Source organism: Lissotriton helveticus, chromosome 1_2 (genome assembly GCF_964261635.1).
Source record: "Lissotriton helveticus chromosome 1_2, aLisHel1.1, whole genome shotgun sequence".
NCBI classification, from domain to species: Eukaryota; Metazoa; Chordata; class Amphibia; order Caudata; family Salamandridae; genus Lissotriton; species Lissotriton helveticus.
This window is the reverse complement of record NC_136058.1, coordinates 427,083,998-427,110,619: the sequence shown is the minus strand read 5'-3', so window position 1 is coordinate 427,110,619 and position 26,622 is coordinate 427,083,998. Positions and strand designations below refer to the sequence as shown.

The following is a 26,622-nucleotide window of genomic DNA, read 5'->3' as shown; positions in this document are numbered from 1 at the left end:
GGGGAACCAAAAAATGTATTTTAAACCAAGTAACAAAAATAGAAAACTTCAATGGTACACTCGATGTTATAGAGTCAGAGTCAAAGGAAAAATGTGACTGGTCAGCTAGACTTGTTTACACATCAGGCAATGACACATCCGTGGGATATGTATACTCAGTAACTTCATGTGGATCGCCAGCTGGCGAATTTAATAATGGATTAGTGACTGTGGGCATCTCTATAGCAAGGTCAGGGATGTTGGTGTCAGCAGAGGCCAAAACAGAATTTCTCAGCAGTACTGGACAAGAGACAGCAGGAGTCATACTAAGAAGAATCGGCCGCTCGTTGTAGTTTGACATTGTCAATGGAGTCGTACCTGTTTCCCTTGCGAATCGGAAGTGGTGGTAAAATGACTGTTCTTGTGCCCTGCATGCCAAGCACTGGAATGGGTGCATGATACGAGCGGCTGAACTCCTTCTTGTTCTCCACCTTCTCACAGACCAGGTCACTGACTCGGGGTAGCCAGCTAACTACAGGAATCTACCGGAATCTGTAGAGCAGCTTCAGCTCCATATGTGGAGGGCAAGTGTTCCTTTGCAAGACTGTCTCGAGTCTCTTGTAGGTTCTGTAACACAGCAGAATGATTATCTAAGTCATAGGGTACGGCTGTCGCCGCCATGTCTAGACCATCAAGGTCCAGGACAAACATTTTTATGCCAAAGAGCATTTCGTAAGGGGTCTGCCCACCCAGAGATCTTCTAGGAAGCTTATTTAGTGCACGTAGTACCTAAAACCCTAGCTGTCAAAGATCGCTTTAAGTCACGGTTCATTCACTCCACAACAGAATTGCCCTCAGGCTGGTATGGAGACAAAAATTTTACCTGCACCCCCAAAGACCCCATGGCTTTCTTGTACACCTTAGAGGTGAACGCTGGACCTGATCAGAATGGAAGGTGCCACATACAAAAATTCCCACAAAGACATGCAAATCTGTGATGACAGTTCGAGCATCAGCACTCCTTTGTGGCCAAACGCAGAGAAAACGTGTGCATGAATCCACTGCAACTAAGATATATTTATACGCAGTATCAGCAGAAAAAGGTCAGCAGTGATCTAAATAAACACAACCAAGTGGTCTATTAGATATGTACAGCTGAGTTTGTGGCGGCCGTGCAGCAGTTGAAGGTTTAATCTGCTGACATACATAACAAGACATATTCACAAGTTTATTTACACAATCCACGCCGCCAGTAACGCTGCTGTAAGATCGAGACATACGCTGAAACGTCAGCATGAACCGAGGCTATGCCTTAGTGAGCGACTGTTATCAAGGGTAGCCTGCGGTCCGAGTCGGAAATCAGCCTGTCACCAACGTTGTTAATTCTCACATAGGGAACTTTATCAGGACTTAAATGATAAAAGTATTTAGAAGGGAAACCCTTAGGGTAATTATCACCGATCTCTGTAGCAGCTATAGCTGCCAAGATGTCATCATCATTCTTACTGTTGGACCTTGTAACTGCTGCTACTACATATGTTGCGACTGCGGTCTTTGCTGCTTCACCAGCAAGACTGTTGCCAACAGCGTGTACTCCTACATGCTGGTGACCAAGGGTATGAATTACATTTACGAGAGGCAGACGTTCTTTATTTCTGCGACTCAAACCCATAGTATCTTGTGCTTAATTGTGCCACCTTTGGAATCACGATAGTCATTCTGAGTCCAAAAGAATACATTTTCATTGAAGGACTGAACACAGTAATAAGAGTCACTCCCAATTAAAGTAGTCACACGAGGGTCAGCAAACTTCAATGCAAACACTAGAGCTTAGTTTGAGAAAGGTGTGACAGGGCAAGCTTTGTTTTTTATAGTCTATTATGGAAAAATTCCAATCACACGATGGTTAATTTTTTGGTTTTAATAAAGGTGTTACTATATTCGTGATAGTACGTAGGAGAACAGCCAACACTTGTTTCACCCCTTACATGGCCATCCGGCCTGGGGCTTCCTCAGGGCTTTACGAATCAGGTTGAAGAAGTATATCTGGTCGTTCTTTTCTGTGGATAAATAGAGATTCCCTGATTTTGGTGTAATGCTGGTACGAGTCGTCTCGTGCGATTGGAATTTTTCCATAATAGACTATAAAAAACAAAGCTTGCCCTGACACACCTTTCTCAAACTTTGCTATAATAGGGGGTTAGGGGTTTCCCCATGCCGAGGGTAAGCTTGACAAAAAAGAGGGACCATTGCTCAATAAACGGCTAGTAAGGGACTCAGACCTTTTACCCCTCATTCTCACTAACCCAAGCACTAGAGCACGTAGCTCTGCCAACTGGGCGGTACAGTCACCTAATATCTGCGTGTGCACGACATCGGACTTGAATTCTCCATTCACCATGGTACCAGCCACGATTGGGCAGACCACTGAATAAGAATGCTTAGATCCTATCGCCGGTTGCGCCGAACCGTCAGTGTTATAGATACAATGCTAATTCTCAAGCGTGCGCATGAACAGAGGAGCAGTATGAACAAACTCATACTGTAAGAACTCCTGAGTTTGCAATGAGGGGTCAAAGATAAATGTGACATCCGGAGATGTCAACGAAGTTGCCCATTGTATCCGATTAGGATATAAAACTTTAGAATTTGGCACACTGGCTTTCATCACTGCTTCAAATGCAGTGTAAGGTGTAACAACAAACATGTGTTTTCCTTGTGACTGCGCTCTCTCTTGTAGAATTGCCATATGTACAGCTGTCAAGACTTTCTCGACAGAAGAAAATCGCTTTTCAGCCGAAGTGTACAAGTGTGACTTGTAAGCGATAGGCACTGTGTCTCTTTCATTAAACGTCAAGTACATGAAACCCACGGCACCAGGCACAATTCTTATTACCAGGTTAGTGTGGTCATCATGAGTCAATAAGTACTTAGATTCAAGAATTGCAGAATAGCTGAACGTTCAGGCAGCCAGCATGACTTGGTAAAAGTTGGTTGTATCAAAGCATAAAGAGGTTTGATACGCTGGGCATAATAGGGAATATAAGTACGCCCGAAATTCAAAAATCCCAGCAAGGATTGTAGTTTTTTCAGAGTTGTAGGAGACCATAAACATGCGCATTTCTCCAGGAAGTGAGGTGCAAGACCTCTACCTTCATTGTTGAGCCCAGGAACAACACTGTGAACTCCGCAATGTTTGACTTTGCAAAGATAAATGTATAACCGAAGTCCGCAAACATAACTATAATGCGGTCAAAGATGTGGCCATAATTCGTCGTCCATTAGATAAATATCATCAATGTACGAGTACGCATCAGGATCAATGCCATCTAAGAAAGAGACGACACGTGCAGCAAAGACACCTGGGCTGTTTTTATAGCCCATGGCCAATCTTTTAAATTGTTTTTGTTTGCCGCCACAAGTGAACGCTGTCCATTGACTACTAACGGAGAACAGGTTATGACTAAAAATGCCATTTGAAATATCTCGTGTGACCTTAAATCTTTTTCGCATCAGACTGTTAATGAGAGCTGAGCTGAACTGTGGGTGTTCTGTACCGCACATGTACGACAATGTGAATTTAAATGTCGATAATCCAAAACCAGAAAACACAAGAATATGTCTACACCCAATTAATTTCCAAAAACCTATTTCAGATCATAGGAGAAACAAAAACTTATTGAGTTTGACCCGGTATTTTTATTTATACCTGTCTATTTCGGAAAAAAAAGTCATTCTTCTTTTGAAAGTTTCGCAAAAAAGGAAAAAACTGAACATTCAATACATTTAAATTGCAACATCTAACTATTTACAAACAAAATATTTACAATTCATATACACAATTACCATACATTCCACAAAAAATTCACTATACAAACACAAACAATTGAAATTTTCAAAAAAGTTAATCTGAATTCATAAAGAATGAAGAGACAAAGTCAAAAGGAAGGAGCACGTCCTAAAATAAGGATGACTTTTACAACCAGCCAGAGCTAGTTCAAACGCTTAGTGATATTGATTGCTCCCTCAGATGTGCCGACATGTTTCTAGTCCAAGGTAAACACTTCCCAGACTGTCATCAGGGCTTTGTCACTTTTCTGTGTAAAATGCAGAAAAACAATAAAGTTTTAATTATCTAGCTTGAAGCCTCTATTCTTTCTGGTATTGTACTAAATGATCTAAAATATGTACCTGTGTGTCTCTGATGTCCTGGCCTCTCACGGTATCGTCAGGCTCAGGGAAAACCTTTTTATGAATCTTTGTATTCAAGGAAGTGGCTCAAGCTGTGAAACAGGACATTTTATGTTGACTGCCTGTGATAGAAGGAAAAAGTCAGAGTTTCTCCACTCATTTATGTACACGAAGCGGGGAGGAGGAAGAAGATACAATCTTACTCATTCCTACCTTTGTTTCAGGGTCAGAGTCTTAATAGCGGCAAGTGGTTCGCCTGTGCTTCTGTTTTCAAAAGCAGGTTCTGATAAAAGAAATTGTAACAATATTGGACCCATAATCTTGTGTACCCACCAGTTTGCTATATAACGTACCTTTGTCAATGTGTGAGCAGGACGGGTGCTCTCTCTATTGCGCTTGACCGGTGGCCATCTTGGAAACGTCTGCACTTCAAACTCTTTTTTTATTAGGCTGGGGGTTATGGGACACGTAGTTTCTAGCAACTGAAGGGGCCGTTCCTAATACGTGTTTTGATGCAATTTGTAAATAAAGCGACATTTGTAGTCGGAATGAGTAAGACATCAGAGACCAACAGGTACATATTATAGATAGTTTAGTGCAATACCAGAAAGAATAGAGGCTTCAAGCTAGATAATTAAAACTTTATTGTTTTTCTGCATTTTACACAGAAAAGTGACAAAGCCCTGATGACTATCTGGGAACTGGTTTCCTCGGACTAGAAACGCGTCAGCACATCTGAGGGAGCAATCAATATCACTAAGTGTTTGAACTAGCTCTGGCTGGTTGTAAAAGTCATCCTTATTTTAGGACGTGCTCCTTCCTTTTGACTTTGTCTCTTCATTCTATATGAATTCAGATTAACTTCATTGAAAATTTCAATTGTTTGTGTTTGTATAGTGAATTTTTTGTGGAATGTATGATAATTGTGTATATGAATTGTAAATATTTTGTTTGTAAATAGTTAGACGTTGGAATTTAAATGTGTTGGATGTACAGTTTTCTCCTTTTTTGCGAAACGTTCAAAAGAAGAATGATTTTTTTTTCAAAATAGACAGGTATAAATGAAAATACTGGGTCAAACTCAATACATTTGTGTTTCTCCTATGATCTGAAATAAGTTTTTGGAAATTAATTGGGTGTAGACATATTCTTGTGTTTTCTAGTTTATTATGACCCAGTCTACCCCATACTCTACATTGACCTAACTCCTTTGTTTCACAAAGATAATCCAAAACCAGGCAGTACGACCCATCAGGTTTGGTAACAGTGAAATGAGGATTATTTATGGGTGACACACATGTCTCAATCACACCTTGATATTCTAATTGTTCAAGGATTTCCGCAACGGGGGCTTTAGCCAATCACCGCATGAGATAGCGGGGTGGTGGCTGTGGCATAAACCGCAATGGAATCTCGTGTCTGGGAGAAATTTTATCCCACCGACTTGAGTATGGTACAACACAGGTGCAAGCACCAGAGCACACTCTTCTGCAAAGTTCTGCGGACTGCTCCTTGGGCACGGTGTGCGGAAAGCTGGGGAGGGTGACCTCCTCCCCTCTTGGAGCGGCAAAAATGAAAAGCAGGGCCCAGTCTGACTCAACTAACCTAACAGAATGTCAGATGTTCCCAAAAAATCCCTTTTATTACACGTTGGATGTCACCTTCTATTAAAAGAACTATATCATATAGTCTGTCAGGGGGAGCCACCCTACTGGCAGCAGTTTCCATTGTGATAAAAGTGTCAGTTGCTGTCGCCTTCAGATATGGACGCAGTGCTTGCCGCACTATTGTAACCTCCGCTGCGCTGTCGAGCAGCGTTAATGCCCATGTCAGGATCCAAACCTGTGTTCTCACTATCCGTGGCATACCTTACGGTTAACGCAGCAACTTTCTTTTTCTGAAAATGAGGGTGTTAACGTGGCAAGTCTTCCTGCTTGCCTTTACCATCAGACGGGCGGGGCTGCTCACGTCCTTGTGGGGCACCTTGACCCCTGCCGTGTTCTCCTCCACCAGCTTGTGCGCGATGTTTCCTGTGAAGAACAAGGAGAACGTTGCTGAGGAACCTGTAATCTATCAGGAGCCCTAATTCTTGCGTGGTTGCACAAATCATAAATGCGCTCAGTAGACGCTGGTATCGGCGACGCCGGACGCGACCCCTGTTTCTATTGCTGCTTCCCCTGATTTTATTCTTCCAATTCTGTTTTGGAAAATTTGGATGATCCTCTTTAGTAGACTTTGCTATCTGAGTCTGCGGTTGAGTTGCGGTTTTAGCAAAAGGCTTAACACCCAAACTATTGCGGCCAATGGTCTTATAAGCCTCCGCAATAATTCAAGGTAACGCTCGGGTTTGTCAACGTCTTGGACAAGGCGCAAAGCATTCGACACCTGAAAGTTAACCGCATCTCCCTTTACATTACAAAAGATGAGATCAGCAACTACGTCAAACACTCCAACGAGCCTCATTCTCAACTCGACAGCCGCCTCCGCACTGTGCTCATCCGGAACATGCTTGATCACAGAGGGTAAGACATTTATAGACGGCGTGCAGAAACACTTCGCATATTCTGCTGCAAATACTTTACCCCAAATCTCACAATCTATTACCTCTGGCAATAGGTCTTTCTGCAAACTAATTGAGAGAATCCTGTGTTTTTCCACAGGAGTGTTATTAGGAAACACTGCTTCCAGTGGGTCAAATTTCTCGGCAAGCCAATAAGGCATATCGTACTTAGTTTGAGGGTGCTTGCCCATTACTAAATTAACCGTACTAACCATGACTGGACCAATCTACATCCCGGCCGGTCCAACTTGTTCCGCTGCAAGAAACATATTGAACTAAAGCCCTATGTACCCCAACAAAAGAGGTATAAAGTTGACACAAGTCATCAATCGGGGCATTGAGATAACGTGGATATGGTGTGAACCCGGCTAAGACTGGCCAAGTGGCCCCAGGAATTGACAAGGGACCTAACCGAACCGGAGTTACTGTGTGGGGCAGGGTGCCATTAAACCAAACACGATGCTGCCATGCCGAAATTGGAATCTCTTGTGTCCTATATGGAGTATAGTTCACAGGAATCGCAGTGTGAGTGTATGTATGAAACGTATCCTCATCCACATTTATTGCAGGAAACGTGACCCAATAGTAGAAAAGCTCAAAGGGGAACGCCGAATCAGCACTCACTACAAATATTACAGACATATCATCGTCTGGTACTCCAAACTGCGTCTGATGACGCCGGAGCGCTGCCCAACTATGCTGAGCTATGTCAATATCACCCATGAGGACATAGAGAAGAAAAACAATTTATATAAATTGCAGTACAACAAAGGGTAGTAATTCAAAATGTGTACCTTTTTATAAATCTTATGCTTGAATTAACCTATAACACATTCGTATAGGTAGGTTAATCCGTCATGCCTGTTAACCGGAAAAGGTGTTGAGGGTATTGGGGACAGATACGAGCACTAATCAAGACTTTGGGTGCCATGTTACGGGAATTCAGCTCATGCACAGAACTATGCGCAGGAAACCAGGACTTCAGTGTATTGTGGTGTACCAAAAATGCACCTCAGTGCCCAGAACCCCTATCCGACTAGCAACAGTGTCTCATTCATTCTCCGTACTAAAGTGAAGCTACCAATGAACAAGCGACTTTGGGACCTCTCAGGAATAGTGGGAATCAAGACCACTCTTTTGTTTTTATTCTCATAAATGTCCACAACGTGAGCAATCAGAGACACTGTATAGTTTAAAATGTTTATTTCAACTACGTGCTCTAAGATGCAGTATCTTTGCTAACATAAGTAAAAAGATGCATAAAATCAATACAATCAACATTGTTACAATTCCATAAAATACAAAGGGAGAAATCATATTATAATGGTCTATAGCGCCTTGTGTACCACCCTCCCCTTGATAGGAGCTAGGTATTATAATAATAGAAGATCTCTAGGTTAAAACCGGGAAACCCATACCTCCAAAGTCAGGTGAAGTGAATCACATCCCAGATCAGCACAGCTCTTTGTCGATTGAAAGGTTTTTTCCAAGTGCTAGACTCATGCATGCAGTGCAATATTAAAAGCACCTGAGTTTTAGAAATGAGCAGCTGTGTTTGTGTTGTGTCTAGAGCGTGGGCCGATCAACCTGCATCAACAGCATACATTGTTTTTTTAACCTTGAACACTTTGTGTAGACTTGAGGTCGCAGTGTGAGTCTAGAGATATGAAAAACAGACCGTTCTCATGTGAAGGAAAAGCAAGCAGTTTGTCTTTATAAAAACAGAGATGTTGTGTCATGTGCAAAAGCAGCAAAATGGCGTTTTCACAACTAACTCACTTATGCTAATATAGCAATATGTGCAGGCAGAATCATTGTGATGTATTCCTATAGGTTCTGTATCGATCCCCCTATTCCTGACCCTATTCTGGTTAACAAGTTAACTAGCAGCCATCCCATGAGGCAGAAAACCCCCATGATGCAGGAACCGTTATCTGATAAAGCCACACTACGGCACAGGAACGTGTTTTCTGATTAGGTCATAACGCTTGCCATCTAATTAGACAAGCGATATTCCTCCAGCCCCTGATAAGGAATACGGAGTTCTCAAAACAAATCAAACCTATGACAGACCTGGGAAAAACCCTGCGGCCATTGTTTTGATTTCACCGAGAACTTCAGCAAAAGAATGTGCTAACGACCAGGTCGTATGACATCCTTATTGACGTATCTATGTCCATCCTTACGTCAATCTCGGCACCTTAAAGGTATAAATATACCGATATTGCCCTATGCAAACACACGCGGTGGTGACGAGATCGGAGCAGCCAGACTTGCCGAAGCCCAGAGCAGAGCAGACCCCGCTGGCGCAGCCCCGCCTTCCTGACGCGCTGAGAACGAGAAGCTGCCTTTTCTCCTGCCGAGAAATCCAGCTCCTTGAGACCCTACGGGTGAGTAGTGCGCTCTAGAAATGTCTTGATTGATTGATTGATTGAGCTCTGGCGCTTCCGGGTAGCCCTCGCAGGCAGCCTGGAATATCGAGACCAGAGACGAGAGATACCATCCCTCATTCATCCTAGATTCCAGGTACAGAACTGAATAACCCCTTGCAGAGAATTCTTTAGTCAGTCACTTGGCAAAACAAACTTAACTTAAACTGTAACTTTCTATTCCCGCCCACGTATTAGGCTTAGGTCAGGTACACGGGGTAGGCGTAGTTAGAAACACCAGTTGAGTACGATTAGTCAAATGTATATGTGTATGTATTCATTTTATTCATTTTAAACCTTCATATGGCTCAGAAACCATATCAATGTTTTTACAGTATTATTTTATACTTCTGCTTTTAATGTATGCACTTTACTTAACCATAAGTATTGCAATAATATCGATCCATTTCTCTTGTATGAGAAAAGAGACTGATCAATAAATAACATCTTTTATTGAACACGCCCGTCTCTTCCTTTTCTCTACAATCTGGTGAGACTAAGAATGCACGTACTGACTGAGTAAAATAAATTGCCTTTTGTTCACACGACTCTAGAGATACACTCTTGATTAGGGGAGAGCAAAGTTGTCATGTTCTATGGTTGTCAGAAACTAAATCCCTTCTTGTCTATCCAGGGAGGTTCAACTCCTCCTTGCCTATTGGAGAAAGTTTCTAGTGAACTCTGAGCTAGCTGGCAAACCCAAAACTTTAAGTCTAATATCGACAGTAGTAGACCTAGTTAACGTCTGGTCTAGGCCTATACTATTGAAGGTATTATTCCAATGCGCAGAGCCTATTGGGATAATAGGAACTACACTACATCATATTCATCCCTACACTTTCATAGGTGGCATGAACTGGAACACTTGGATGTTTTTCTTTGTAACTCTTCATTGCCAAATAAAAACTACCAGTGTTTCTTTTCTTTTATTCCTCATTGTGCTAGTCTCCCAGTGGATTTCCTGTTATATCACGTTGTTTTTTCTATGTGTACCGAAGTGAACAATCACTGGGAACAGACACTTTCAATATTCTACAAATCTTTGGTTTTCTTCATTTCTTCTAGTCGAGTCTTCATTCATCTGGTATTTGAATAACTAACATAATTATATACTTGTTCCTGTAATTCCTTCATCTCACAATAACTGCACTGTTCTGCCCCTGTCTATGTCCTCAGATGAGTCAATATTATTGTTAATGTTCTTAAGTTCTTTTTGAATTCACTGCATCTCTGGGATTATTTCTAAGTGAGTTAAATGAAGGTGTGTTTACGCTGAGGCTATGTAGGATCAGAAATTGACAAAAGCTCGTCACACTTTTAGAGCAATTGTAAGGTTTTCCCCAGGTGTGTTTGCAATTGACAAAATCACTTCTGACATTCATTGCAATGCTCTTTTTTACTCTGTGTATGTTAGTTGATGTATCCGTAGGTTTAATAACTGACAGAAGATATTCACACATTCGCTGCACCTGAATGGATTTTTCTCTGTGAGCATTAACTGATGAATCCTTAGTGCGGAAGATGCACTAAAGGTACTTCTACACTCACTACAGTCGTACGGTATTTACAGAGTGAGTGCAAGCTGATGTCTACATAGGCTTGACAATTGACTACATTTGTTCACACATTTATTGCACTTGAAGGCTTTTCTTCTGCGTGTGTTCGCTGATGCCTGTTTAGGATTGATAATGGACTTCAGCTTTTCAAGCATTCATGGCATTTAAACGATTTGTTTCCCCTTTGTGAGCTCGCTGATGATTTCTTAATGCTGAAGAGTAAGTAAAACTACTTCCACATTCACTGCAATTGTATGGTTTTTCCCCTGTGTGTGTTCGCTGATGTCTCCGGAGGCTTGTTAACTGACTGAAGCTCTTTACACATTCACTGCAATGGTATGGTTTTTCCCCTGTGTGTGTTCGCTGATGTGTTTGGAGATGTGCTAACCGACTGAAGCTCTGCACACATTCACTGCAATGGTATGGTTTTTCCCCGGTGTGTATTCGCTGATGTCTCCGGAGGCCTGTTAACAGACTGAAGCTCTTTACACATTCACCGCACTGGTATGGTTTTTCCCCTGTGTGTGTTCGCTGATGTGATTGGAGTTCTGCTAACGTACTGAAACTCTTCACACATTCACTGCAATGGTATAGTTTTCCCCCTGTGTGTATTCTCTGATGTCTGTGGAGCTGTGAAATTTGATTGAAGCTCTTTACACATTCCTTACAATGGTATGGTTTTTCTCCCGTGTGTGTGCGCTGATGTGTATGGAGGCTTGATAATTGACTGAAGCTCTTTACACATTCCTTACAATGGTATGGTTTTTCTCCCGTGTGTGTGCGCTGATGTGTATGGAGGCTTGATAATTGAATGAAGCTCTTCACACATTCACTGCAATGGTATGGTTTTTCCCCAGTGTGTATTCGCTGATGTATCTGGAGGTTTGATAATTGACTGAAGCTCTTTACACATTCACTGCACTGGTATGGTTTTTCCCCTGTGTGTATTCTCTGATGTGTGCGGAGACATGTAATTTGACTGAAGCTCTTCACACATTCACTGCAATGGTATGGTTTTTCCCCTCTGTGTGTTCGCTGATGTGTTTGGAGTTTTGCTAGCGTACTGAAACTCTTCACACATCCCTTGCAATGGTATGGTTTTTCCCCTGTGTGTATTCTCTGATGTGTTTGGAGTTCTGCTAACATACTGAAACTCTTCACACATTTCTTGCAATGATATGGTTTTTCCCCTGTGTGTATTTTCTGATGTCTATGGAGGTTTGATAATTGACTGAAACTCTTCACACATTTCTTGCAATGGTATGGTTTTTCCCCTGTGTGTATTTTCTGATGTCTATGGAGGTCTGATAGATGACTGAAGCTCTTTACACATTCAGTGCAATGGTATGGTTTTTCCCCTGTGTGTATTCTTTGATGTCTTTGGAGGAGTGATAACCAACTGAAGCTCTGCACACATTCATTGCAATGGTATGGTTTTTCCCCTGTGTGTATTTGCTGATGCTCTTTTATGGTTTCTAATTGGCTAAAGTTCTTGACATATTCAGTGGAATTGCACGATTTTTCTCCTGACCGTGTTTCCTGAAGGGTCAGCATAGTTCATAAACTACTTGCGTTATTTTCACATTCCCTGTATGCGTGTTATATTTTGGACGCGTGATTTCCGATTTAAAAATAAAAATACAAGACTCACTAAATACCTGCCACATTCATAATATCAGTAAGGCTTCCTTGAGGGTGATTGCATCTTTAGATTGGATAATGGCTTTGCATGCTTGCGGGTAAAGCCTAATCTTCCTTCCGGTAGGTGCAAATTGGGACAATACTCTGTACTTCAGAGAGGAGAACTCCGCTTTCCTTTAGCCTTCAGTGGTTAGGATCCACTTCGTTGTGCTTTTCCCTGGTGCCTGAGGTTTGGCTAGAAAGAGTTAACAATACACCTAGAGCACTGAATGGTGGTCTGTTGCCAATTTAGATAGCGAAGCACTGCTCTAGCCATATCATGATGGTGAAGCGACTCGTAATGTGTACAGCTACTCCAAAGAGTGTCCCGCGGCAAAGCACAGGTCAGAAAAGAAAGTAAATCAGTTTGTTTCAAACATGGACAAAAAGCCAAGATTTCAACCTTTTTTGAACATTATCATGATACTAACAGCTCAAAGCTGAGGAGGGAGTTTGTTCCAAGCTATGGATCCCAAATAGACACAAGACCTTCCTCCAACTCTCATACCGGCCTCATGATCAAAGCTGGTGTTGGACGCTTGTTTATACAGCAGGTGGTTTGTCAGTTTTGTTGTCTTGGTTTTGTTGTGGTCATTTCTTCGTCTTGGGGTGTCGAGGTGCAGATCTCAGACTCGGACACTCACTGAATTGCCTTTGACTTCGTCTTCCTGGATCTGTCCTCTGCCTCTGATTGCACTGATGTTTTTGGAGCTCCTTATTTTTGATAATTTTTGCAGGTTTGATGTGTTATCTTCATTATTCATAATCAATCCTTGCATTTAAGGCTTATTCTCTGTTGGATGTAAAGAAATGTAATATTACTAAATGCAAATGTAATAGAATGTGAATACACAATATTTAACCAGCTGGATAAGACATCTCTTCTCTACCATATTTGAAATTTAGTGAGGAACATTTTACCATACATGGATATTTCATTAAAACTGTGGTTGAACATGTCACATTGTATTTACTTCTGAAAAGATAGTGATTTACCATTATTCACTGAGTAACTTACTAAAGAAAGGGCAGCCACAGAGCACTCGTGCTACAGGTAGAGTTTTAGGCAGATATACATGGACAAGATTTCATTTAAACAGAACAGATTGTGGAAAAAGAGAGGAATCAGGAAGCGCTGCCGTTAATTCAGTTTCAGGAAGTATCTACCTTAGGTAGCTCTTCAGGAAGTGTATAGCAAAGGTAACTCTTCAGGAAGTATACATGACAAAGGTAACTCTTCAGGAATTATTTAACCAAGGTAACTCTTCAGGAAGTGTATAACAAAGGTAACTCTTCAGGAATTATTTAACCAAGGTAACTCTTCAGGAAGTGTATAACAAAGGTAACTCTTCAGGAAGTGTATAGCAAAGGTAACTCTTCAGGAAGTATACATGACAAAGGTAACTCTTCAGGAATTATTTAACCAAGGTAACTCTTCAGGAAGTGTACAACAAAGGTAACTCTTCAGGAAGTGTATAACAAAGGTAACTCTTCAGGAATTATTTAATCAAGGTAACTCTTCAGGAAGTGTACAACAAAGGTAACTCTTCAGGAAGTATTTAACCAAGGTAACTCTTCAGGAAGTGAATAACAAAGGTAACTCTTCAGGAAGTGTATAGCAAAGGTAACTCTTCAGGAAGTATACATGACAAAGGTAGCTCTTTAGGAAGTATATATGACAAAGGTAACTCCAGATACCTTTTTCCACAATGCTTTCCTGTTCACACTGGATCAGTTCAAATGCCAACTCCCGCCTTTACCTTGCAGCTTATTAAGAGTCTTTCTATGAGTGCGACTGCCCTCATGATCGCCGTACTCACGGTTGCGGTCAAACTGCCACCATCCAGGCGGACTGACCGCCGTATTATGAGTGTGGTGGTGAGACCGCCCCCCCCCCCCCCACCAGGATCAAGGATTACGCTGTGGAGGCGGTCTGCAAACACCCTGAATATGTTGGCAGTGCCGATGCCGTCATCGCCGAGCATATTACAGTCTGCATATCCACCGCCCTTTTCATGGCGGGGACTCTACCATGAAAAGGATAAAGGACATGCAGGTAAGGGGGCCCTCACAGGGCCCTGGCCGATTCTGCTCCTGGGGTTGCATGCAGGGGGCACATGCTGTGCCATCCCATGGAATGGCACCCTTGTTCCTGCACAGTGTGGCATGCATGACATGGTACAGGAACGTACTGCAGGCACTTTTAAGGTGGTGGTATGCTGTTAAGGCTCTCAAATGAGCCTAATACAGCCGCCGCGAGACCGCTGCTGCACCGCCCACCCACCATGGATTAGGTCATAATCCGGCGGCGGGCTCTCAATGGGCTTGGCAGTCTGCCTGGTACCTCCGCTGTGGTAGTCCCATTGGAAGACCGCCACACTCGTAATAAAGCCCTACGTCACCTTCAACACATTTTACAGCCCTCCGGGCTCAAGCATTTCTGGATCCTTCTAACCTGGAAGACTGGAGCATTATCCCGAGTTGAGGTGGATTTTCTATCAGCGTAATATATATCCATCTCCCTTGAACTATTGACTGATTCTGCCCTGAAAGACAACTTAAAAAATTAGTCTTTAGTTCTTCCTAAAGTAGATAAAGTTAAGATCCTGTTGTATTTCAATCAGCAGCTCCTTCCAGAGCTTTCTGTGAAACAGAATGAGGGGTTAATTCTAATGGCCCGTCTTTATATTGCGCACACAGATATGGCAAACAAACATTAAATCATGACATTTATTATTCAACGATATCAGTCATTTAATCCTTATATAGAATCCATCACAACCAATAAATTATCTGAAATATCAAGCATCCAACAGATGTGTGCATATTAATAATTGCTTTCCATGTTCCTGTTTTCCATGATATTTGACTTATTGTGGTCTGTCTGAAGGCCAGGATGCTACTTTGGAACTCAACAGGGCTTTGGTAGAGCGAAAGGGGATGTCGATTGTTCACAGGTGAAGTCACATTCCTCCATTCCCATATTTCTTTTATCCAGGTTTACCTCATTCCATGTCCTTCAGCTCCCCTACTCCCCTCGGTCTGTGTACTCACTCTTCAGGGTTCCTTGTTAGCTGTAGCAGGGGGGCACGCTTGAAGCATGCACACAGCAGATGGAGATAATGGCCTGATAGTGAAGAGGCCGTGGTTGTCAGTACACTGATCACAAGCTTCATTTAAGAAGCTCACCTGGGAGGTACTAACTGAGAAGGTGCACAGGAAGGGGCCTATTAGCTATAAACAGAGAGAGTGCACAGGTGGGTGCTAGTGAGGTATAAACAGATGAGGTACACATATAGGTGCTTATGAGGTATAAACAGATGAGGTGCACATATAGGTACCTATGAGGTACAAACAGAGCAGGTGCACAGGAAGGTGCTAATGAGGTATAAACAGAGGAAGTGAACAGGTAGGTGCTTCAGTGACTCTGGGACTATATCTGCTTCTAGACCCTCTTCCTATAACGCTGGCTCCTGCTCCTTTTACAACACTTGCTGCAGACAAGGGGCCTGATTTAGAGTTTATCCGACAGGTTATTGCCTCAAACATGACAGATCATGATCGCTTTATTACAATTGCCACAGAATATAATGCATTTTTAATAGGGTAGACAGGACACCTGCCTCATTTATGACAGAATAAACCATCCACCTGAATATAAATCGGGCCCTTGGCGGACATTGTGTCCAGTGTCTTCTCAGTGTTGGAAAGAATGCATTGCATCAACGGCACAGTATTATCTCACCACTGCTGTGACTCGCAGTCATAAGGCCATTATGAATGGCCTAAGATGTGTGCCAGAATGCCTGTCAGGGCTCGACAAATGCACTCGCCCGCTCGCATTTGCGAGGGAGAATTGATGAGGACAAGCTATTTTTAGGTCCTAGTTGCCATTTCTGGCGAGTAGGAAGACAAACTAACTTTTGTCCTCTGTCTTTGAAAACGGAGCAAAAGTGACAAGATAACAAGATTTAAAGGCATTTGTATTGCTCCCAAAGGAAATGAGCAATAAAGATGCCTTTAAATCTTGTTAACTTGTCACTTTTGCTCCTGTTTTCAGAGACGGAGGTCAAGTAGGTTGCCGTTGGGTCAAGGGAATTTTCCAAGGTACTAGACCTGCAGGACTAGTACACTTTTTCGGATTTATCGAGCCCTGCCTGTGAATAGTTAAGCATGAGCGTTTAGGAGGGAGATGGGTCTGTATGATGAGCAGGACTAGGGGGTTTTCCAGGGCCTGTGAATAACCATCTTTACTGTCTCTATCTTGGTGTCAGTGGGCTTGTCTGTGTCCCCAGATGAGTTGTTTTGCAGCTTATCTTATTTATGCTCAAAGAGTTGGAGCTTTTAGGACTAAGCAGCTCTTTCAACAATGTTTGAAAACAAAACTAGTCAGATGATCGCCACCAGGTGTAGTATGCATGTGTAGAATCACACACTAGTAAATGCAGCGCACGCATGCTTCACCTCGTCAGTTTGTGAATGAACCCTAACTTGTGAGTAAGTGAAAATTCACAGACTCCAATCTGACTCTTTCTGACACTTAGAGTTTCACTTCAACAAAATGCTGCAGTAACTCTCCATCCAGGGTAGGCAGAGAAATGGATCACCCTCTAAAAGTGGTGGCGAGTAGTGCTATACGGTACATTGCACCATTTATGCGAGAAAAACTGGGGAAATGGTACAAGGCACTGGGAAAATGGCATGTGATGACAATGTGGCATGACCTTCCCAATACACGTGCTTTTACACTTTTTTTGGGCTCTCTGTGTCCAGTTTATCAAGGCTCAGGGTCTAGTTTCAAGTCAAGAGATAGTGCAGGATTAGACTAATTATAATGTCATACATTCCAACAAATGCCTTTACCACGTATGCCTTTACCACGTAACACCTTTACCACGCAAGTCTTTACCATGCATATGCCTTAACCACGTAACACCTTTACCACGCAAGTCTTTACCATGCATATGCCTTGACCACGCATAATGATTTACAACAATGGCCCTGCCATAAACCACCTCAAAAGGACTTTATCCAAAGGACGATCAGCCGTACTCTCACTCGGTGTGCCACGAAGACGACAAATCATTGTCCAAGTGCTCACTACTGTTTTATTCATTCTATAATGCAGCAAAACCCAACACATGATGCCTACGCATTTCGGCTCACGCCTTCAACCGAGCAACCCAGTGTACCACAACCACAGTGTTATTAAAACAAACATCACATGAACACTACACATTTACGGTCTCCACCTAATCACCTATTACACGTTTAGTGATATACTGCTCCAATTCCCCTTCTAATTCCTCATTTCGCCCACATTGTCACACAGAAATGTTGGCAGTTTTCAGTGTTAAAGTAAAAAGATTCTCTATATTTCCAGATTTCATATTTATGGTGGGGCAGATATCTGCTTTTACCAGCCCCATTTGAACTAAAGAGATTATACGTAATGAGGCTTACACGCTGGCTGACCTCCAGACTGTCCTGGGGCTTGTCTTTATGACTGCTCCACCTTCAATTCTCTGTGGTTCGCAAGTAACGTTCCCCAACGAACAGGGCTCTTAACACCTTAATATCTCGGTGGGATGGTGTACTTGCTTGCAGCACATACAGGAGATCACCATATCTAATTAAGTTGGCCAAACTTTATGACAAGGCCTAGAACACAAGCAAAGGTAATGCGCTGGGCAGCTTCCCGTACTTAGCTGTGTTTACATTCAGCCCTGTTAGGCACTGCCATGCTCCCCGATGGAACTTCCCGCCACTGACGGGCTGATAATCATTTCCAACTCTAAAGCAGATGTATTTCACGAATAGAACAATATCCAACGAGTCGTCACTCTTTCATACAGCATCCCTCTCGCAAATAACATTTGTTCTCCAGCAAGGCTAGGTTACAGCAGTAGCCAGTGTGTCAGGGGCTCTAGTCCAAGAAAGACATTCCCTCTTTGACCCATGTGAAACTGTGAAATACAGCAATAATTAGGAGTTCAGTGGGCCCTGGTGCCACTGCGCCTGCTGCGCAAATGGAAGCTACGCCTCTAGTTTGAAAGTAGGAATGGAGGAAAAACAATCCGTGTTTGGGATAAATGTCATTACATAGAAAATTGCGGGTGTGCTCATGTCATTTAATATGTTTTTTAAATTGTAAGGCAGGCTTGTGGAATACCTCATTAAAAGAGGCTTTCATTCTTCTACGGCAGAAAAGGGTGTACCTACAAAGAAATACACATACAAAGGTGGAGAAGTGTGGCTCACTGGTTAGAGGAGGCAGACCCTGATGCAGAGGTCGGACCCGGGACCAGGGTTCAATTCCCGATGCGGCAGGGTCTTGAGCTCAAAATATCCACGGACTCGATAATTCTCGCCTCAGTGCCTACACGAATCATGGGTTCACACTCTGCAACTCTGGGCAATAGCTTGCTTAATCTCCACTAAGGCCCCAGTGCGATGGGATGCCTGGTCTTCACCTTGGGGATGCCCAGTAGGGGTTATCTCGCAGGGAAAGCCAGGACGGGTTCCCGAAGCAAGCGCTAAGAGACCTGTCGGTGATTTGGCGCTATATAAATCGAAATTAACATAACATAACATAACAAACACACACACAAAATATGAACACACAGATAAGTACCACTATACCGAATTCTGTGGAATTGATCAAAAACTCTGTGAATTCTGCTCCGCAACTCCATTCCATCTCACCACAATTAAGAAAACAGAATCCTCACATACCCTTGGGAAAACGACAAGTAACATTATCACATGCTAAAATGCATATAATCATCTAACAAAAGTGAAAATAAAAATACAGCAAGCAGTGAGAGACGTGATGATTCTGGGGTCCTTCCTAACCTAGGGAAAGGACCAAGAAGAATCCTTGAACACAAACAGCACACAATGCTGACATGATTTGGTGGTGGTCCCATCCTCCTAGGACCACCCCAAGCACAGGTATGGGCAAAAATACAATCCCAACCAAAGGCCCTGCAAAGCATTATGGGACGAAATTCTAGAGTGCAGTGATTATTATAGTATCCAATAGCAAAACCCTCCTCAGGGGTAGGCTCTCCGGCTCAGCTGAGAGCTAATACAATAATATTCACTAAACTCTAGAATCTTGCCCCAGAATGCGCCGCTTTCGGCAAGCAAGAGCATTTGTTTCTGCTCTCGCTTGCTAGAACTGGAACACAGTTTTCTGTGGCTTGGCCGGAGCGGTATAGCTCCCGCCAAGCCACAACAAACAGCTATGTCCCACGGGTGGCCAGGGAAATAGCAGGGGTCTGCCCTAGGGGTGCCCAGGGCCATTATTGGCTGAAGGTTCTTCATATTTTCCCCAGGGCTGCGGAGGGGCCATGTGACCCCCGCAATACATTTAACAAAAAAGAGGTGGCAGTCCCTAGGGGTGCAGGGGGGTCTGTGTGGCCCCCACACATCAATTAAAATTAGACCCCTGGAGAGGTGGTCCCTGGGTCTCCGGGAAGATCATGCAGGCCCCCCCTTCCAAATTGACAAAAGGCCGAGGGAGTTGGCATTCCCCGGGGTCGCAGGGGTTTTTTGTGCCCCCGCATTATTTAAAATTAAAGCCCTGAGAAGGTGGCAGCCCACAGGGTGGAGGAAGGGGGGTCCGCGCAACCCATGCTTTGTGTAAAGAGAAAGCCCCAGGGAGGTGGCGGACACCGGGGCACGTGGGGAGTCAAAGAGCCCCCCCAATTATAATTAAATAAGCACCGGGGAGGTGGTGATTCCTGGGCAGTGGAAGAGGCTGTACAGGGCTCGACAATTTCACTCGCCTGCTCGCATTTGCGAGGGAGAATTGATTAGGACAAGCTATTTTTAGGTCCCACTCTCCCTTTCTGGCGAGTAGGAAGACAAACTAACTTTTGTACTCTGTCTTTGAAAACGGAGCAAAAGTGCCAAGATAACATGATTTAAAGGCATTTTTATTGCTGACAAAGGGAATGAGCAATAAAGATGACTTTAAATCTTGTTATCTTGTCACTTTTGCTCTGTTTTCAGAGATGGAGGTCAAGTAGGTTAAAGTTAGGTCGAGGGGATTTTCCAAGGTACTAGATCTGCAGGACTAGTACAACTTTTCAGATTTTTCGAGCCCTGCTGTGCGAGCCTCTCCCACTTTCATTTTTAAAGAAGCCCCGGGTAGGTGATGGCCCCTAGGGCAATATTCAGCTTCATGGGGGCGACCTGTGTTCGCCTCACTCTATTATTTTTAGAAATGCCCTCAGGACCTGGCCCACTTGGGGCCAACACAGGAGACCACGCTAGGTTTAACAACAAAAAAGTTGGCAGGCATCGAATCCTGCCGAAATTATTTTTTTTATGCTTTTTTTGGCCATGCGAGGTCTTTGTGGGACTCCCCCGAAGAGACCCAGTGGGGTCAGGGTGTTTCTACCCAACCCCCTTTTCTTTTTTTAATGGTTTTTTCTGTGAGTTGATTCAAACAGAGTCACAAGACGGCTTCCAACACTTCCTCGTTTGAAGTGTTGGTAGCCAATCAGATCAAGGTATGAGATTGGGAGGGGTTGCGGGTGCTCCGTGTCCCAAGGTATTTCTGTAAATAACTCTGCAACTACTGTACAGATTTAAAGAAATCACAAAAAGGCACTTCCCAGAATCAACATCCATTTTCCTGACAAATCTGGTGTCATTCTGTTAAGCAGGTCAGGGCTGTAGACATGCCAACATTTCCTATGGAAATTAACATGGGGAAAAAGCGTTTTGGGACCCCCCTTTTTTCTAAGACAGATCACCCCGAAAAAAGACAGCAGCTAAAGTGAGTTGCAAACTACTTTTAGAAATTTCACGAGTATTCGTCAAATGACACCAAAGTTATTGGCAAATGAAAAAACGCTCTTCCTATGTAAACTACATCCTAACTAAAACTGATGTAGCTGATATTTTATGATACCAAAAGCCTTTTGCTTTAAGGCCTGTAGCTTTCTTTAATCTACTTAAAATTGACACCAGCAAGAATGCATAAAAGGTCACACGTTCCATATTCTGTGTCAGCCAGCTGCAACGTGCAAAGCAACACAAGGCTTTCCGAGAAATACGTGTGCCAGCTTCCAGCCAGCTATTGCAGAAACAGCACATTTCCTATCTGTGTCAACGTGACCTGACCGGTCACGTCCGTGCCATGCCCACATATACCAGAAACAGATATTTCACCTCTATGGAAATACCCCAAATCTGCTTTTGTTGATGACACGTGCCGATGACACGAGGGCAGCAACACCAGATCATAGACGTATTTCGGTCCTTAGAAGGTATCACACCAGAATTAGCCTTCACTGATTGGTCCAGCAGGACCTAGTCTGATCGGTGTTACGTATTTTGTGATGCCCATCCTCGAGGGCTTGTATCTATAAAATGTCTCTGCACTGTCATACCAATTGGGCACTCAGTAAGCTTTGCTGAGGTCTCCGTGCTGCATGTTTATTTTGCATTCTGATTGGGTTCCAAATAAATCTTGCAAACGTGTGTGCTGAGAGAGAATTATTTCTGTGTCATTTTATTATCCTTTATTATTTCAGCTTCAACATTTGGTGAAGAATGCGGTCCCATCACAACTGACTGGCTCCATTGACGGACACTGGTGCTTGGCCTCTTCTGCACCCTCTGAGAGAGGGGATTTGAGGTGATAACGTTCTGTTTATTTATCTCTCTCCGATCTCTCTGGTTGCTGGAGCGTCGATACCGGTGGATGCTCTCGTTGTTGCCTCTCTGTTGTCTTTGGGGTGATTCTGCTCTTTTCCCTCTCAGCACGCTTGTGTTGTTTCTGCCTCTTGTTCTTGGCTTCCTATGACTGCGCCAGTGTGTTTATGTCCTGGGGATATTTACACTGCTTGTTTTCCCGACTCCATGTCTTTCATGGTCCCTTTTATGGTCACGTTCTTCGTTCTCCTGTTATTGGTTCTCATGGTCTATTTTTGCTTCTGCCATCACAAGGCCCAGGAAGTCAATACTGTTTAGCCATTTATCTCGCTTTCTGTAATATTGACTTTTCTTCGATTCTGCGCCACGGGCGTGTGTTCACCTTTGTCATTGCTGCCTACTGTCCGCTGCCTTTTCTCACGTACAATTTTTTTCTTGTCCTGGAGGGTCTGGCCCAGGCCTCAGACATTCCCTGGCTGGTGACGGCAAGTTTCAGCAGGATTCCTGGCCGGCAGTAACTCTTTGCCACACTGACATTACTTATGCCAGATCCCCTGTTGCTCAGTGAACTAATAAGACTGATTTTTCATGACATTTCCTCTCCAACGCGTTTGGCACAAGTACCTGAGCAAGAATTAACAAATGTACGTTTTGACTTTCAACTTTCTGCCATTTTTGCTATGGAGGACACTGGTTCTAGCCTTATCCAAGACCTGGAACATTCCCCATTGTGCCGTTTTTGCAATAGAGAACATTGGTCCTAGACCTATCCGAGACATTGAATAGAACAGGAAAACAGTGGGTAAAATACCTGGCTCTAAGGGTTAGTTAGCATAGCGCCAAGAGGAAGAAGAACAAAATTAGGGCCTATTCACCAGCCCGAGTGGACCATTGAATAAACTTAGGGCTCCTTCACAAGAAGATTAAAAAGCATAGGGAAGGGACAGGTTTGTTCTGGAGCCATGCCATCCACTGAACCACACACATGTAACTGGAAAGCAGTGGTCCTTGCAATATTATTACCGGCACCAGCAATACTAGTGACAACGATGATTATAGTCTATTCTGCAGATCTTGAGATACCGCATCTTAATGGAAGAGTGGGAAATGAACCAACGAAATCCCCAAAGGATTATGAACTGAATATGACTGACTATGACCACAAAGAATGCTGAAATGGGGGTGGATGTGAATAAAGGGGATCAAGGAGGATTGTGGGAAACATATGAAGGAAATCAATACATTGAAATGCTAAAGCCATATGTAACAATTTTAAATATATCTGATTGCTATGTTTGCACACATCTGCCCACAGATGCCACACATAGTTTAAAGTACCACGTACAGCCAGTATCCAAGTATGTAGGCTGTGTCTTAATGCGCGACATGCTACTAAGCCAACACAGCATGTCTGTGTAGGTGTCGGTAGGTGTAACTGTATTTGAAGTACTGGCCCCTCCTAGCGATAGCAAGCAAGCAACAGACTCTCCTCTCATACCTAAAAGGGTCCCTTGCACAAATATGCAGCCGACTGGCTCAGGGTCATCAGGGATTGTTCGACTGTGAAGACAGGATAAACAGGATAAAAGGTATACAACCAGCAAAGACAGTTCAACAGATATATATGGGCACCAGCAGCTGTAACCACACCATGAGACTGACACGAGTCAGGAGCCGTGACAAGTCATCTCCAGGTCTGGTAGGTTACAGGGGCCTTTTCTTTGTCTGTGGCCCATGGGCATACTTCTATCTGCCTCCAGGATGGTATGCAAGTTGCTACCGAGCATCCATCATTCCGCAGATGACCCACTTCACCAAGTTAGTTCCAGCAGAAAAGCAAGTGTTGGCGCTGGTTAGGGCAGAGAGAACGGCAGCATGGGTAGACAACATATTAACAGGTTTTGGGGCGATGATCCCAGTGGTAGGCGGTGCCTATACCTCAGTAAGGATACACCAGTTATCCAGAATGATTGAGGATCTAGCGGACTCTACCACTGGCGCCTTAGGGAATATAACAGAAGAACTCACCTCCATGAGGACCGTAATAATCCAGAATAGGATTACTCTAGACATCATTCTGGCCAAAGAAGGCGGAGTCTGCAACATCATTCATCAATTACCTTCTCAGTGCTGCATATTCATAGATAACAGTGGGAATATAAATATAGCAATAGATAAGATCAAGGAAATTAGAGATGAGGCTCATGGTATACACACAGGGGGCCTGTGGGAAGACATGACGAACTGGTTTGCAGACTGGGGTTCTTGGATACTACAGGCCATTATAATAGTGGTAGCAGTCCTTTTGACACTATGCCTCCTGGTCAAAATCTGCCCGGCCTGTTGTACAGTCATTTCCAACTCCTGTGCCCGCTGCATATCCAGGGATGGTATTACATACCACCACACTCATCAGCATGAGGGACAAGAGATGATGAACAAAGCTGATTTCTGATTAGCATGTGATTTGGTATCAGATGTGGCGATGATGTAGCTGATATTTTATGATACCAAATGCCTTTTGCTTTAAGGCCTGTAGCTTTCTTTAATCTACTTAAAATTGACACCAGCAAGAATGCACAAAATGGTCACGCGTTTCATTTTCTGTGTCAGCCAGCTGTAACGTGCAAAGCAACGCAAGGCTTTCCGATAAATACGCGTGCCAGCTTCCAGCTAGCTATTGCAGAAACAGCACATTTCCTATCTGTGTCAACGTGACCTGACCGGTCACGCCCGTGCCATTCCCACATATATCAGAAACACATATTTCACCTCTATGGAAATATCCCAAATCTGCTTTTGCCGATGACACGTGGGCAGCAACACTAGATCGTAGACGTATTTCGGTCATTAGAAGGTATCACACCAGTATTAGCCTTCACTGATTGGTCCAGCAGGACATAGTCTGATCTGTGTTATGTATTTTGTGATGCCCATCCTCTAGGGCTTGTATCTATAAAATATCTCTGCACTGTCATACCAATTGGGCACTCAGTAAGCTTTGCTGAGGTCTCCGTGCTGCACGCTGATAGGGTTCCCAATAAATCTTGCAAACTTGTGTGCTGAGAGAGAATTGCTTCTACTACCTATTGGCAACCGCCTGTAGGTGATATATACACACACATCGGATATATATACTTGGCATTTTGTTGTAAAGGCATGCGTGGAAAAGGCATGCATGATAAATGGTGCATTGTAAATGCTATTTCACTCTATGTCCAGTTTATCAAGGCCTAGGGTTTAGTATCACATCAAGAGATAGTGCAGATTAGACTAATTAAGACCCCAATTGGTCTCATAGCATCATGGTACTCAATGGGACATGGACCTAAACTGAGTCAATGCCGTCTACGGAGTCCACTTCAAAGGGCCTTTGCTACCAGTGTCTTGAAAGCTTCCAGTAGCACTTACGCTTCTTTTAGTGCTGAGGCAGTTTTGGTATTTGGTTCACCACCGAACAAAAGGCCTGACTAGTCCAGTTGAAACTTCAAATTTAAATTTGTAGAAAACTGTTGACTCAGTCGTCACCTTTGTACATTGACAGGGGTTCTTTTCAGAGCATAAAAATGTGGTGGACGCCCACATTCAATTTTGATGTCAATCCACCAAATGTTGTTTCAGAAAAACACACTGGGAGCTTTTTCACGGGAAGTATGGATCATTATTTTCTTTTCTGTCCATCGCTACCAGGTTTTACCTGGAGGTGACTAACAAAAACAAGCATTTGCAATGCAATAGGTCTCGCATTTTCAAGAGTTAGAGCTATGCGCATTGCAAATAGCAAAGTATTTTACCTAACTATAAAATGTGAGGTTTGGTTTGATTATGTGTTTTAAAAAATAATACATGTAAACTTGAGCTTATTTAAGGTAAAATAAAAAGTAAATGTTCAATGAAAATAGAATCAAAAGGTATTTAACTATTAAGCACATGTAAGATAAGGAACAAGTCCAAAGTGAATATATTATAATATGTTATCAGATGATCCTGTGCCAGTTACTTTGTCTTTACCGACCGCTGTTCTTCCTGTAAGATAGCGTTTGTGACCGGGAGGTAGGTGAGAAAAGCTCTTTGTGGCGAGCCCGGCAGGATAAAAAAAAAACATGGCCGCTAACTTCAATATGAAGCGGTGTGCAGAAAAGGAAGGCGTGGCCGCTACTACGAAAGAATGTGAAAAAGTGAATGAGAGGTGTGGCACACACAAGTCATATATCATAATTAACCACCACATGTTAAACATACCTACAGATGGTATATGCATGTATATATACTCAAATGTACACAATAAAATTAAACAAATGAATATATGTATGCACTCTACTAATCTATTATAGAATACCGGGAGGGCAAGGGTGATAAAGCGGGCATTCCTGTTCAGAACACTGCTGGCTGGTGACTGCCTGTCTGCATCCTTCTGTGTACCTGCTTCTACCTGGGGGTGAGGTGCCTGTTCTGCAGCACTAAACACACACTGTGTACCACACACACATCTGTGTTGCACAGTTTACTCCGTGTTCAACATTGCGTCGTTTGGGTTTCTTGTTATATATGCTTT

General features: G+C 43.2%; 2 protein-coding genes across 2 annotated transcripts in view; one reads left to right on the top strand and one right to left on the bottom strand.

Moving 5' to 3' along the window:
- LOC144807526 (uncharacterized) overlaps nucleotides 1–26,622 on the top strand; it is a 350,873-nt gene that overhangs the window by 107,163 nt on the left and 217,088 nt on the right. The window lies entirely within an intron of this gene.
- LOC144807514 (uncharacterized) overlaps nucleotides 7,927–26,622 on the bottom strand; it is a 54,228-nt gene continuing 35,532 nt past the window's right edge. The window contains exon 3 of the mRNA XM_078673152.1: nucleotides 7,927–13,188. Coding sequence (XP_078529278.1) covers nucleotides 10,863–12,269 — 1,407 coding nt within the window. The 5' untranslated portion in view covers nucleotides 12,270–13,188 and the 3' untranslated portion in view covers nucleotides 7,927–10,862. The remainder of the gene's footprint in view (nucleotides 13,189–26,622) is intronic.